Source organism: Eublepharis macularius, chromosome 8, assembly GCF_028583425.1.
Source record: "Eublepharis macularius isolate TG4126 chromosome 8, MPM_Emac_v1.0, whole genome shotgun sequence".
In the NCBI taxonomy this organism is placed as follows: domain Eukaryota; kingdom Metazoa; phylum Chordata; class Lepidosauria; order Squamata; family Eublepharidae; genus Eublepharis; species Eublepharis macularius.
The window spans coordinates 96304719-96320741 of record NC_072797.1 but is presented as its reverse complement, the minus strand read 5'-3'; the positions used below and the strand labels follow the sequence as shown (position 1 = coordinate 96320741).

Below are 16023 nucleotides of genomic sequence, written 5' to 3'. Positions count from 1 at the left end.
CTTACTCTGCCATGAAAGTTTGGTGAGTCACTTTGGGCCAGACATATGCTCTCAGCCTTATGTACTCCACAGAGTTTTTGTGAGGATAAAATGGAGGGGAGGAGACACTGTGAATATAAAGTTAAATATTTAGGTGGTTTTTAGCAACTGATGTAAATGATGCTCTAAACGACTTTGTCTCTTATCTGAAACAGTGATTTCTCCATTATGTACATTTTGTTCTATTTCTGTTTATGATGTTCTGAAAAATTTACCAATGTGCAGTGTCATAACAAAAGCAAAAAGCAAGCCTGCTGCAAACCTTTAACGCATTAAAAAGCAATTTCAGACTGAAATATGTGCTCTCAATAGTGTGTTGAAATAAATTTTTGCAATTAAAATATTGAGTTAAATTGCACCTCATGGGTGAGCTGTGTAATTGGAACTTGATGGATAATTTGGCCCTAAAAAGCATCTGGGGTAGGGATTTAATGTGGATTTGAGCTGTGGCATTGATGGGGAGGTACTCTTTCTTCCTTACCCCACCACACTGTTTCCCCTGTTGAAATTGCTTCTCAGTAGGGAGCTGTTTTAACCCTTTTTCTCTCTACCAGGGCCTGAATCAGCCCAGCTTTTAGGGGGTCAAATGACAACATTGGGAGTTTCAGTCACAGAAATCCAATAGTCTGATGCTCAGTCTTGACAAAAAAATGAGCGAAAAGCAAACATACATTTTAAATATCTTTTGAAACGGTGGACAATTCTTTGTTCATCTGCATACATTCAGGACAGCCATGGAAAAGATTTCCAGAGCGTTCTAGAAGACTAGGAGCACCCTCCTCCCCTTAGCGCTTTCCTACCAAAGTGATCACATGATCAGGAGGTGGGCTATTCCCCCAGTTCTCTTTTGGCTGCCACAAAGAGAGGATCTCCATTGCTGTTCTGTTTTTTCCCTTGCCTCATTCTTCCTGAGGCTGAGGAGAGTTGTTTGTCTTAAAAAATTTTTTTTAACCATCAATAGTCATTCTAGTGAAGAGTAAAACTACATTTAAGGAAGAAAAGTTTTTGGTTTTCCCTTTGTTGTTATGGTTCAAGAGCGGTCTAGTCTCTTGAAGGTTGTGCCTTCAAAATGACACTGAAAACCATTTGTTCTCTGTGTCTTCTCTGCCCGAGGGATCACAAGATAGAGCTGCCTGCTCTTTCTTTCACCAGTTTATCCTGAAGGCGTGAAATTTCTGGCTTATGACTTGATGATACACAGATAATTATAGTTTAAAAACTTTACTATAATTTAACAGAATGATAGTTCCTCTAACAAAGGAAAATATTCAGTATTAGAGGCCATCAAAGATCCCTTAGAAGGAGGGAGCGTAACTTGTTTCTAGTTGTACTTCTGTCTACTAAATGAAATGGGGTTTTCCTTAGTAGGATGAAGGTGGGATGGGGAAGAGACAGATAAGAGTAACATGAGAGCTAGTTAGTAATCTTTTTGCGTCTTTCTTACTCTGGGCCAAGTTGATTGATATGTATTTATTCATTCAGTACATTTGTGTGCTATACTTCCTCCAGGAGGTTATCTCTTTTATGAGGTGTAGGACCTAGATAAGTTTATCCTTTTTATCATTAAAACAAACTGCAATGGAGTTGATTTTATTTTTTTTAAGGTGCTATGCCCCAGGCGGTATCACTGAGCTTCCTCACTGAATGAAATTGAAACCATGTCTCCTTAGTGCATGTCCACACCCATTTATTTATTTTATTTTAACATATTTATATGCCGCTTTTCTCCTGAAACACGGGACTCAAAGCAGCTCACAGAAAACACAGAAAGTTCAAGATGAGCACAATCAGTCAGAATCCTAACAGATCAGATCCTGTTCACACCCTGTCAACCTCAACATTGGAAAAAAACCCACTATGCCAGCAGAAGCCACCCAAAAGGACCCCCCTAAAAGCTATAAAACACAACAAAGTTAAGAACAAGGTCAAAGCACAGACAAGGTGACAAGCTGCAGGCTCAGGTGATAAGCAGCCGCTTCCTTCCCAGTGCCGTTGCCTTATAGCTTCTGTAGGCAGCAGCAGGGTTGCAGCTCTGCAGGTGGAACAAAGAGCTAGCAATTTGCAGGCCAAAGTGATAAACAGCCTTTATGCCAATAAAGGTTGCTGTGCGTGTGTGATAAACAGCCATGCTACACCAGCTAGTATAGTTGTGGCTTGGACGCTCTACCTTTTTTACACGAGTGCGTCAGCTGCAGCCTCCCTGTCTCAGTGCTGGAGGGACCATGGCATAACCATGTTCTCCTTCAGAGTGCTGTTGAAATAGTCCACATGTACAGCAGAACTCTACCTGTGACTGGACAGAGAGTAATGGAGAATAAGCCCGCAGTCTGCTGAGTAGCAGGGAATACTTCCTTTTACCGCAAAAATGAGAATGTCCCCAACTTTGTCCAGGGAGTCAAAGCTACAATGGGAAGACAGGGTGCTGCTGACTCAGCTAGCTGAGGTGTTCTTCTCTTATTCCATTCTTTTCTCACGAAATACTGAGAAAAATGATCTACTTGTTTCTTGGATAATTTAGTCTCAAATTCTCTTTTTTAGTGTTCCGTCCAATTTCAGCTAAAGCCAAGCTCCGTATGAACCCACGATCTGATGTTGACTTTTCTGCACCAAAACTAGACCTAAATGTAAACCTTCAGGATATAGTCATAGAGCTTAATAAACCACAGGTAACTTCCTATAACTGTAAATGTTACATATTTTCATAAACTTTGTTTATTTCATAAACTTTCTTTGAGGATCTAATATTTTTCCTGCAGTAGGGCCACAATTTTCAGTCATCAATGGAATAGTTAACTGGATGGGATTTGTCTCCCAAACATATGAGTCCCTGCTTTTCAGCTTCAAAATTTGTCAGTAATGATACCATTTTTCTTTTTCTCTCTCATTTATCATAACTGATTTATTTACCCATTTTTTGTTAGAAGCTAACACAGAAGGAGAAAAACACACCCTGCCTAGGGGAATTAGTGAGATTTTTCTTACACCCTGTTTAGAAACTATTTTGTTGCTCATCAAGCTTTTCTCCATTTTTTTTTGGAGGTGGGGGGTCTTCCTGAGAGCTCCAGTTGTTTATTTTTTATTTAAAATGGTTATATGACCACCTTTCTGCTGACAGCTCAGGAGTCAGGACCTGAGGTGGGTAACAAGAGAAATATAAAATATATTAAAATACATTTGAAGATTAAAAACAATAAAGGCTTTACAACAACATTAAAATAACCAGTCTAAAAACACCCTGTTTTCTGCCAGGAAAACATTTGCTTTTCTAAGACTCAGACTGACCTCAAAGATCAACAATATTATTCTGTTTTACAACTTCATTGGAAAGCCAGAAGGGTAAAAGCCCACCTGACTTCTTTCCAGGAGGCTGTCCACAAGCATGGGGCAGCCACCGAAAAAGCTTGAGCCTGGGTTCTTGCAGAGTGCATGTTAGCCAAAGTGGCACAGAAATAGATGGTGCTAGGAAGTGTGAAGCTGCCCCATGGGAGTAGATAATATAGGCTGTTGGTGGCTACTATTGTAAATGGGGAAGGTTTCCAAAGGCCACTCACTGCAAAGATAAACGCACCCATATAATGAATGCAGTTTTTAGGGAAATTGCTTGCTCTCTCCCCCTAAGCTAATTAGGGGGAGAGATCAACATTAACATCAGTGAAGAAGTTTACTCTGAAAGTGGTTGTAGTACTGCCATTTCAAAAGGTGTTTGGGGGGAGGGCCCTGGCAGCTAGGGTGAGTTTTGTATCTTCCATGCTGATTAACCGGGCCCTGTAACTTAACCCACCTTTTTGTTTTGAAATGTATGTAGTGAGTTATGGGGTACAGGAATTAATTTTCCCTTTGTTTTGTTCAAAACTGGTCCACCTAATATAAGCTGGAAGCAAATACACACCAACGTTCTACCTCAGTAGAATGATGCTGTTCAAAAGAAGCACAAGCTGCTGCTGCCTTTTTTCCCTCTCTCACTTGACCGCTGTAGAAAGAAGTGTCAAAGTCCAAATTAGCAAATTGGCTCAAAGGCATATCAGTCAGAGAACTTGCATCCACCGTTTAGTTAGTTCTGTTGGAAGATAAACTGCATCAAAAATGTAAATGCAACGTGGAAGGGTTTTTGTCTGTCATTGAAACTTTCACATGTGGTCAGATTACTCAGTCAAGAAGTAAAATTTGTTACCTGGGGTGAATACTGATTGTTAACTTTCCTTTCTAGTCTGTGAACCTTCACTGAGTAAGAAAGAAATTGAATTGCAGATTTTTGCTTATACTGTGGAATGAATGCAACTTGTCCAATCCAGTTGTTATTTTGACATGGATTACTTAGGAGTTGAAGAACCTAGATAAGCAGGCTTTGCTGGTAATGTCCTGGCATTCTCCTCTTTACTCTGAAGAAAATAAGACACCAGTTATTGGCATAATAAAATCAAAGTTCTGCAAGATTTAATCTGTTTGCAGTAGTAAATGTATGATTTTTAATCTGTTGCACTATTTTTTGTGTGTGTGAGTGATAAGAGTTCTGTTGTGTTTTTTGGTAGTATTTCAGTATTATGGAGCTCCTTGAATCGATTGATATGATGACTAGAAATTTGCCATATAGAAAGTATAGACCTAATGTCCCTGTGCACAACAATGCCAAGCAATGGTAATGTATGCAATATATTTTTTAAAAACTAACTACTTAAAATTATGTGAGGGGATGTTTTGTCTAAATGCCATTAAATTCTTGGGAAAAGACAGTGCATTCCTAAGAGCACTTCCCTGGGAGTAAGCACCATTGAATAAAATGGGGCTTACTTCTTAGTAGATCTGCTTAGGATGAATTCCATTATCAGGTATTTTAGCACGTTGAGTACAGAATAGAACTTGCAGTTTCTATATTAATTTAAGAATCGTGTGTGTGTGTGTGTGTGTAGGTTATATTTTTAAAGTCAACACAACAGCACTTTGTATGCAGTGTTTTTCTGAAGCATTTATTTTCTGGGGGGGAAACCCCTGAGAAATGGTACTTCTGTGGTAGCTTGATGTAATGGAAATTTATAGTAGTAAGAAGTAATATCTGGAGGTGGGAGATTGTGATGGTGCCCCAGGGAGCCTAAACTCCTGGAAGCAATGTTGTTCCCAGTTCCAGTACCTGGAACCCTGAGGAGTCTCCCTCAAAACCTGGTAAAGCTGCCAGAAAAACCTTTCCTGGATTTCAAAGTGGTTTCACTTACAAATAAACACCACTGCTGTAAAAATATAAAAAGCTTTATAGAATAACAAAGAAAAAAGTTGTTAAAATGCTGTATGGTTTCAGCAGATCAAAGAGCATTAAAATAACAAAGCTAGCTGTTTTCATACTTGGAGCTTAGATGGTAGTTCACTCCTGAGCATATCAGCAGATACTTGACATGTAGCATGCGCACTTGGATTGGCACAGTGAGAGGTAACAACTGGAAAACTTGGTAGAGAGCAAGTAAGTTAGGATGGCGAAAAATGAATAGATTGAGCCATGCTCAGTTATAGAATTTTACCTACTCTATCAGATCACATGATAGCCAATAGGATCTTCTCTTGGGAATTTTCCAGAAGTCTCCCATCATTACTCCTTTCTTCCCCCCTCCCAACTCTTACATCTACTAGAGCCTTTCTCCAACACCTTGAGAGAGATAGCAAAGGAACAAGAGTGCCTAGACCCAGGTCCATCTCATTTAGTTAAACTGAGCAATTAATATTATCATTAGCCTTTAGATGGAATGAAGATTCTGTTGCATCACAGGGTTGATGGTTACGGAATTGTTTGTTTACATTGAAATAGTCAAAAATATTTTAATTTCTTTTTCTTTAGGTGGAAGTATGTTATATATGGCATTCTTGAAGTAAATATTCAACCCAAGCTCCATATGTGGTCTTGGGATCATATTCGTCACCATAGGAACAACATGAAGAACTATAAAGAGCTGTATAAAATAAAAATAACAACCAAGAAACCTGACGAGGAGCTTTTGAAGAAACTGGAGGTTAGTTGTTCTAGGTTTCCCATGAGATGTAGTAGGATAAAACCAAATATTTTACTCTATGTACTTTTAAAAATTAACAGAGTAGCAAGAGAGGGCACTCTGTGAGGAAGAAATGAGTGAACAGAAGAAAAGTAGACCTGCCTTTCCAAACAGCAGACAGTTTAAAATTATAAGCTCTAAGAGATTGGGTCTGTTTATTTATCACTTCAGGAGTGACTCTTGGAAATACAGCATCATTTGAGAAAGACATTCACTCTTCATTGGCTCATGCTGCTTGGGGAGGAGAAAAAATGCTGCTTCCTTGCATTCTTGTTCAGTTCTGCACTTACACATATCTTTCCATCTCACAGAATTCAATCTATTAGATTTAAGAACCCTACCTACAATCTGATTTTTCATTGAAGTAGCTTTTCACTGCTTTTTTTCACTGAAGTAGCCCTCACTAAAGTGATCAACTGGTTCTCAGTGCCTTGTCTTAGCGGGTTTTCTTGCATGTCAAATTGCGTCACCTATTCTTCTACCAGGGAGAACCATACCTTCTCTCCCCCTATTTGATTTCCTCAGAATATCTTTGATCTCTTGCTCTACTTTAGGGGTGTGCACCCCAAAAAGATTTTGGAGGGGAAATCAGGAAAACCCAAACCCCGAAGCAAGCTGCTTCGGGTTTGGGTTTTTAAACCACTTTGAGATTATTAGGGAAGATTCAGCCGTTGTTTCCAATGGGAAATGCCGTGCCTGGCTATCTGGAGGCCTGGGGGGAGGGCGGGCATTTTCTTCCCTAATAATACCAAATTTGCAGGGAACTTTCTCCTGTCACGACCACCCAAGTGTCAGGGAGATTGGACTTCAGTGGTGCCATGTTATGCCCCCCCCCCAAAGAAGGTGCCCCTATCCATCGCCAATCTCCATTGTTCCTGATGGGGAAAATTGGGGAGGGGGTTCCTTGGTGGCTAGGGGTTGTATTTTGCAAGCAAATTGCACCAAATTTTCAGGGGATCTACTCCTACCTGTCCTCTCAAGTTTCATGGATATTGGACTTCAGGGGGCCATTTTATGCCCCTCCAAAGAAGGTGCCCCTAAATTTTTTTAGTGTGATTCTCTGGTGTGAAGGTTGATCCTCATAGGGAACAATGGAGATCAGCTGTGGATAGGGACACATTCTTTGGGGGGGGGTCATAACATCATCCCCTCCCCGAAATCCAATCTCCGTGAAATTTGGGGGGTCACAAGAAGAAGGTTAGGGTAGGGTCCCCTGCAGCTTTGGTGCATTTTGCTTGCAAAATGCCACCCCCACCCACATAGGACCCCCCCCAATTTTCTACATAGGGAATAATGGAGATTGGCGGTGGCACTTTGGGGGGCATAGCATGCCCCCCCCCAAAGTTCAATCTTTCTGAAATTTGGCCTTGAGAGGACAGGTAGGAGTAGGTCCCCTGCAAATTTGGTGCTTTTTGCTTGCAAAATGCCACCCCCAGCCACCTAGAAAGCCCCACTAGCAGCAGAAACACTGTTTCCTCTTAGCATTCCTTAAGAATGGCAAGGGAAAGACTGCTTCTGCGCTACCCAAAGCTTAACAAAGTTTTCCAAAGCGCTTCAGTAAGCTTTGTTTTGGCATTCCCAAATTGCTTCAGCAATGCTGAGGCTGATTTGGGATTGCCAAAACATTCCAAATTGGGCTCGATCTGGGTTAAAAACGCGGATCTGGAATCCGAAGCACACATCCCTACTATACTTGTTCTTCATGCTGTTTCTGGATGACCTTATCAGGTCCCATTGGTTTTAGTAACACTGTTGCTGATGACTTACTTCTAATATCTTCAGCTGCCATAGGGTGTCATGCTGTCTTTAACAGTTCCAACCATTCTCCCCTTGTAGCCTGTTAAACCTCTTATTACTTTCCAGAATATTTTTATGATACTGTAGAAAACAGCAAGAGTCCAGTAGCACCTATAAGACTAGCAAAATTTGTGGTGGGGTATGAGCTTTCGTGAGTCACAGCTTCAGTTACTGTTTTTCCCCCCTATAAATCCTTCCCTTTTTTTGTGAAGCTGCTGTGTATCTCCAACCTTTTTTCTTAGCTGCAACAAAGTCTGAGTGCATGTAAGTGCATTTGGTCACATTTATTCCACTTTTTTTTCTTTATTCCCTCTCTACTATCATATTTTAGATTTTAAGTTATCTTCCTTTTCTTTACAAGTAAAAGATAAATAATGACCAATTACAAGCATGGAAGCTTTAACTAGACTCTGTGGTATGTAGTGTGGCATGTAATATGTTACTTTCATTTTTTTACAGGGAATTGAGAAGTCCTTGGATATATTCAACATTACTCTGGCAAGACAAGAGGCAGAAGTTCAGGTATTTTAGAACAATAACAGCTCTGTATTGAATTTTGAACTCATGAATTGCTTTAGATCTTTGGTATTACAACTTTTATTCTGCCCTACCTTAGGTAAAGAGGTGCACAAAAATACCCAAAACAACAACAACAAATCAAGCTACAGTACAATAATTTGTGCATATGTATTTCAACTTTTTCAGTGTATACAATTTATCAATCTTGGCATCTTCTTTCAAGTACCTAATTGTACTGTCTATAACCTTGCCAAGTTTGTTGTTGTTATTTAATGTTGCTTGTCTTTTTTGTAGTTTTTGTTAAAAGTTTGACATTAAATAGTGTTGCTGAGGTAGCAGTTCCATTGCATTGCTAGCAATTCTTCACAAGTTTAAATGCCCTAGACAGGAGATTGCTGTCTTCCTCCAGAAGTCCTGCATTTTTTTGGACTTCACAGGTTTCACTCAATTTCTCTTTTTGTTTGTCCCTGTTACACTTCTACTCTATTAAGACATTTAATGTTAAAAGATGACTAATAATAATTTTGTTTTGTTATTATTCTTAACAGGCAGCTAAGGCTGGATTAAGAATTTTCAGACCAGGGGCTAAACAAGATGATGAAGAGTCAAAAGGCTGGTTTAGTTGGATGTGGGGATGGACTGGACATAGTGGCCAAGAGAAAGTACAAGAACCAAAAGGTACAAATATGTCATTTGGCATGAGAACTAATGTTGAAATTCTTAAATTGCTTGAAAATTATTTCAATCACATGCCTGAAATAAGTCAATTATGTTGGTATGATCGTCAGCAAATTATTTCAGAGCTATAGCTTATTCTGAAAATCTAATACTCAGTGCGTTTTAAGTAATTGCTATTCCTTAGGGCCAGTTTCCTTTTAAAATTTTTCTTTATTTAAACTATAAACTATACACCATAACATAATAAACAATAAACATAGAGAATAAGAAAAAACACAAAATTCTAAACATGACACATTAACAATACATATATCTATATAATTAAAAGGGAAAGGGAAAAGAAAGCAACACTACACTACAGGTTGAGTTCCGATTTTCTCCGCAACAAGTATATATAATTTCTAGAGTCACACATTCTAGGTTAGTCTCAAAACCCCTTTTTTCTATTGCTCATGTTTCTTAATCCATAAATGCAGATGTCATCAAATCCTTGTTATCCATTTCATGCAAAAAGTCTATTAATGGTTTCCATTCAGTCAAGAAGTTAACTAATGTCCTTTCTCTAATCAGTGCATTAAGTTTTGCCATTGACACAAACTCCAAAACTTTTGTCAGCCATTCCTCCATTGTAGGCAATGTTGTAGTTTTCCACTTTTGTGCATAAAATACTCTTGCTGCTGTAATAAAGTATAAAAACAGTGTTCTAAAGCTTTTTTCCAACTGGCTGTCCCTTATTCCCAACAGAAAAGTCTCTGGTTTCAGCTGAAGTTTAATCTTCAAAATCTTCTGAATCGATGATTGTATCTGCAACCAAAAACTCTTTGCTTCCTTACATGTTCACCACATATGAAAAAATGTCCCTTCTTGTTTGGCACATTTCCAACATACATTTGACGCCCCCTTATACATTCTAGCCAATCTTTTCAGGAGTCATATACCAACGATAAATCATTTTGTAAAAATTTTCTTTAGTATTGAGCTTAATGTAAATTTCAGCCCTTTTGTCCACATATTTTCCCATTGCTCCATTAATATATCATGTCCATAATTTTTCACCCATTTAATCATATGTTCTTTTACTTGCTTCCGTCTCAAACCTCAACAAAAGTTTATACATTTTAGAAATAACATGTTCGTCATTTGTACAAAGGGCTATTTCAAATTCAGTTTTAGACTTCTCAAAGTCATAATGACTCTTGTCTAGTTTGAATCTCTCCAAAATGTGCATATATGGAAACCACTGACAAGGGTGCCCTTCTGCTGCTAAGTCCTCTCTTGATTTAATTTTAACTTGGTCCTGAGAGAATCCCAATAAATCCTGATAAGTTAACCATTTAGGTGGACTAACCATTTCCCTTCTAAAATGAGCTTCTTGTGATGACAGCCAGAGAGGTATTTTCAAACAAAACCTAAGTTTGTATTTATTCCATACTTTCCGGATTGCACGCCTTACATAATGATTATTAAACTCTGCGTTGGCTTTACCTTTGTCATACCATAGATACCCATGCCATCCAAATTTTAGATCATGCCCTTCCAGGTCTAGTAATTGTCTGTTTTTTAACAGTATCCATTCCATCCAAACCAAACCGCAAAATATAATCTCAAATCTGGGAGGCCCAAGCCTCTTCTTTCTTTTGCATTCTGTAGAACCTTAAATTTAACCCTTGTTGTTTTGCCTTGCCACATAAATCTCAATATATCCTTCTGCCACTGCTTAAATGGTACCTCTGTTGTCAATACAGGAATTGTCTGAAATAGGAATAACATTCTAGGTAAGACATTCATTTTAATTGTAGCTATTCTTCCCAACAGCGATAATTGAATTTTATCCCATCTTAGCATATCCCTTTTAATTTCTTTCCAAGTCTTAATATAAATATTTTGGAATAACATACAGTTCATATGTGACAAAGTAATACCCAAGTATTTTACCTTTTTCTCAACTTTAAACCCTGTTTTGCTCTCAAGTTTCATTTGATCTTGTACTTTCCTATTTTTAGTTAAGACTTTAGTTTTCTGCTTATTAACCTTAAAACCGGCCAATACACCAAATTATTTCAACTTTGTCATTAGAGTTTCAATTCCGTTCAAAGGGTCCTCCAAAATCAACACCAAGTCATCCGCAAAGGCTCTCAGTTTGTAATTCTCCCGTTTCACCTTAACACCTCTAATCTTGTTTTATGGCCCTATTCAAAACTTCAAGCATCAGTATAAATATCAAAGTTGACAGTGGGCAACCTTGTATTGTGCCTCTTCGTATTCCACGTGGTTTGGTTAACTCTCCATTCACGACTATCTGTGCAGTCTGGGTTGTATAAATCGACTTAGTCCATTTAATAAAATTGTCCCCAAAGTCTATATCTTCCAATATCTTAAACAAAAATTTCCAGTTTAAATTGTCAAAGGCCTTCTTGGCGTCTAGGAAAATCAAAACAACTTGTATTTCATGTTTTTCTAAATATTCCAGAATATCCAATACTGTTCTTACATTGTCCTTTAGATGCCTCCTAGGTAGGAATCCACTTTGGACTTCATGAATAATGTCCCGTTATGTAGGATACTTTTAAGTCTTCCTGCCAAGATCGATGCAGATATCTTATAGTCATTATTTAATAGTGATATTGGCCTGTAGTTTCTTGTCAGTGTGTGATCTTGTCCATCTTTTGGAATAAGTGTTCTGTTGGTCTCCTTCCATGAGTCTGGCATTTTCCCTCCTTCTGAAATAGAATTCATCGTCTTTTGTAAAGGCTGAGGTAGCATCCTCAAAACACTTACAGTAGCTACTTCGGAGGCCATCTGGTCCAGGAGCTTTTCCCAACTTACTCTTTTTTATGGCTTCTCCCACTTTGCTTACTGTTATTGGTCCATTCATAATTTGTCTTTGTTGTCCTGTGATTTTAGGTAACTTCTGTTTATTAATATATTCATCTGTTTTTTCCACTGACACATCACAACTCTTATACAGATTTGTGTAGTACTGATAGAATGTCTTTTGTATATCTGCAGCGTCTGTTAGTGCCCCTCAGAGCCAGTTTCTACACAACCCAGTTAGTCTACCAGCAATGAATAAAACAAAGATGACTGCTCAAACCTTCGTTTTTCTCTGAGATACTGTTATGGGTCTCTTGATACTTTTTCCCTTAATACTCCTGTAATGCTTTCTTATATAATTGCTAGCTATAATTGTTTAACCAGTCTGGAATTTTGTACACGTGTGGCCCAGGTCTACAGCATATTTCTTTGTTATATGCAATGTCTATATGTGATAGATGTACATGTAATAGCGTTATTCCTAAAATACTTCTTCAGTCTTTTTTTTTTTCTTGAGGAAGAAGTCAGACTTATTGTGAGCATTTGTATGCTCATGTACTTGGTATCCACACTGTTGTACACGTGATAGTAAATTCAAAGTTTCTGAGTGGGTAGCTTAGTAAATATGTGGGTGAATGCCAACTCTTCATTCTTTTCTCAGTGGGTAGGATCCTGACTAAACTGGCAATTTCCTCTGATCCCCCCTTCTTGTTGCAACACCCCCCCATCATTATGTTCCTCAGGGTTCCCTGTCCCCTAGAAATAGTATTTTGTAGAGATCAGTTGGCTGTAGTGGGCAGGGGAAAGCAGAAGAGTTTTTTTCTTCCACTGGAAAATTTAGTCTGGATCCAACCCAGTGTTGATAAACTTAGGTTTTATGGATCAGCAAATGCAAATTGCCTTTAGAAAATCATCTTTATAAATAATTGGATATTTATAATTATGTAGTTTATTTGACGAATGGCAAAATGACAGCCCGAGTTTTGTTTTTAATTGAATACATTAATATTGATTGACTAATTCGGCAGGTTTTGAACAGCTCATGACTCCACAGGAGAAGGATAAACTCTATGCAGCAATTGGTTATAGTGAAACAGCTATTGATCCTACGTTACCCAAATCAGTGAGTTTGATTTGTTTTATAATACTAGTTTGTTTTATAATATTAGGTATTTGACTGTATCCAGTGTACTTGTGCCATACAATGGGAGGGGAAATTATTCTCTACCATTCAGACTTGAATAATCCATAAACCAGTTAGATATGGCACATGAAGATATGTATCCCTCTCCTCCTCACCACCAGAAGGGAAAATAATCAGCCAAGTGCACTCACAGTCATACATCAGAAGTACTCCAGATATTTTTTGTATCGTTCTAAACTGTCTCAAAGCCATGTCTATCCCATGCATCTTGCATTGTTCAAAATGTTGCTTCAAATGTTACAGGTTTTTAATGTGAACAAATCTGGCAGTGACTTTTATCTTACAGTATAATGGAAACAGTGGAGGGAGAAAATGAGAGCTGCAGCATTGTCTTTGTCAAACCATGAAAATCAAGGAATTGTGCTTCTGAGTTTCATTGCAATAGTATTCCAACAACAGTTACACTAAAGAATTATGGATTGGCATGAGTGCACAGACCAGTGATTGCGAACCGTTTACCAAGGCTGTGCAGTTTTTAGCCTTAGCAGAAGAAGCAGGCATCAGCAAGAATTTATTATACTTTGGATGTGTTCTGACATTACAATCATATTGTAAATTGAGTTCATAAGAGTTTTTGAAAATAAAACCTCCTCGAGATATGAGTCTTGATCATGTTAGATAAGTCAAAGGCAAGTGGAGCCGGTGTGTGTCAGCTCTCATCTGATTCTTCCAGTGCACTGAATACTTCTAGGGACAGAGGTGATTATGGGGTGGATGTTTTCTTAGAACGATTTTGAATGTTTATCTGAAATTGCATAATCAGTCTTTACTAAAACAGTCTTTACTATGTTTTACGCTTACTAAATAAGCGTAAAACATAACAGCAGTCATTAAATTCAGGAGCTCAAAAATAAAAATTATTTAAGTACATGAGAGACTGAAAAATACCATGTTGTCATTTCAGTTATTTTTTTTAATACTTTCCTTAACTGGTGAATTTTATAGGTTGCTGCGAAAAACTTCGCACTGTACACTGTAACCATTGAGTTTTCATCCATTAATAATATTCTGGTATGTACTAATTCCGAATGACCAGGGTACCTTCTAATTATAGGGAAGATAAATTTGTTGTGGATTTCTTGGTAAAAGGGGCAATGTAATAAAACATGTTCTATAGATTCAGTCTCCCCTGTACCACAAGGACATAGCCTATTTTCCATCCGAACCTTTTTCAAATGCCCCTCTAAAACTGCTGAGGGGAGGGCTTGATTTCTTGCCAATGAGAATGCCCTTCTATCCCTAGGTATCTCCAGTCAAAATAAATAGGCGGCCAGGGAAACTACGTATCTGGAGCTATCTGCAGATAAGTTTGGTGACCTTTCTAAGTCCATCTGCCACTCAATATCCAGCATCCTTTGGTTCAGGGTTTGTTTCGCCTGTTCATATCCCAACTCCAGTACAGAATGAGGGGGGAAAAACCCAAATTCTGTAACTTATTTTTGACTGCCTTAGCCATACAAACTCATAGCTATCTTTAAGGATCAAAAGGCGTTAAACCTCAAGGATTTAAATTTAACTTTAGCCAAAGATTGAACAAAGCTAGGCACACCCACGCCTCTACTTTTACCATAGCCGTTTCCAGACGTAAGTTGGCATTTGGGACACAATGCGGCAATTGGAAGGCAGCTCTCAAAAATTTAGTTTGCACCTGCTCCAAAGGTACAAAGTATGAGGAGGGTGGTCCTAACACAATCCCATATAATAGCTGTGCCAGTGTTTTAGCCTGAAACAGGCTAAAACGAAGCTCTTTTTCAAACTCTGTCTTTTCTTGGTCAAAGCCCCATAATTTTTTATCTGATTTAGACCTTTCTAATAATTGTGCATAAAAAAACCACTGACATTTGTAATTTTTAGCTGTTAGCTCTTCCCTTATGTTCAATTTACAATCTCTTTGTGAAAACTCTATTAGATCTCACTACCCCTAGATACTTGAAACTGGCCACCTGTTCTATCCTGTGGCTGTTTATATTTGTGAACCTGGCTTCCTGAATTTTGGGTCTCCTTAAAAATACCATAATTTTGATTTTTTTAGTTTATTATCAGATGATCTCTGCTGCAGTATTGGGCAAAAGCTTCCAGTGCCCTTTTCAATCCTGCTGGGGTCCTTGATAAAATTACTGCATCATCTGCACATAACAGCACCAGAATTACACAATCCAATAGTTTAGGAGGATGGAAATCTGGATCATTTAGATAACTGTGTCATTAATAGAAAGATAAAAAGTAGAGCAGCCAAAATACATCCTCATTTAACTCCCTTAATGGTATCTATTAAATTTGAAAGATGCCCATGCCTATTTCTCCTGACTTTAAGGGTGGTATTATATAGAGCACGGATTAGGTATAAAAGCCTATGATCAACTGAAGTCCTGTCTAATTTTTCACACAATTTGGTCCTAGAAATCGAATCAGATTTTTCTGAGAGCTGACTAGCATAAAGTTTGCCAGTAACATTGAGTAGACTAATTGGCCTGTAGTTCTCTGGGTCCTCCCTCTGTCCCTTCTTAAAGAATGGAGCTATAATTGCCAAGCCCCAATCTTTGGGAATATGACCAGAAGAATCAATGAAGGTAAAGAGTGATGCCAAAGGTGGAGCCCACCACTCTATATTGTTCTTTACAAGCTCAGGGGAAGTACAATCTACTCCTGGAGCTTTTCCTCTTCTGAGCTGGTTTATAAGTGATTCAGCTTCCTTTATAGAGATCAGAGGCCAGGTAGGTAAGTCCTCTAGATTTTTTGGAGGAGGATCATATGAGGGATCGTCATATATCTTCTGGAAGTATGCTTCTCAGATGTCAAACAAAATATGTGTCCACGAGAGGTGAATCCTTAGTTACAAATGCAGACACGGTAATGATGGAATTAGCAATCAGTATTAGGTGAGGGTTTTTTATTTGTTCTCCTTCAGCCTTGTTCCAACAGTTCTCTTCCCTCTTCCTT

At 38.4% G+C, this 16023-nt stretch overlaps 1 protein-coding gene across 1 annotated transcript in view; it reads left to right on the top strand.

Annotated features, from left to right (window-relative positions):
• VPS13A (vacuolar protein sorting 13 homolog A) overlaps positions 1 to 16023 on the top strand; it is a 179348-nt gene that overhangs the window by 35688 nt on the left and 127637 nt on the right. The window contains exons 11-16 of the mRNA XM_054987202.1: positions 2578 to 2705; positions 4569 to 4675; positions 5861 to 6032; positions 8328 to 8390; positions 8936 to 9065; positions 12908 to 13002. Of these exons, the coding sequence (XP_054843177.1) occupies positions 2578 to 2705; positions 4569 to 4675; positions 5861 to 6032; positions 8328 to 8390; positions 8936 to 9065; positions 12908 to 13002 (695 nt within the window). The remainder of the gene's footprint in view (positions 1 to 2577; positions 2706 to 4568; positions 4676 to 5860; positions 6033 to 8327; positions 8391 to 8935; positions 9066 to 12907; positions 13003 to 16023) is intronic.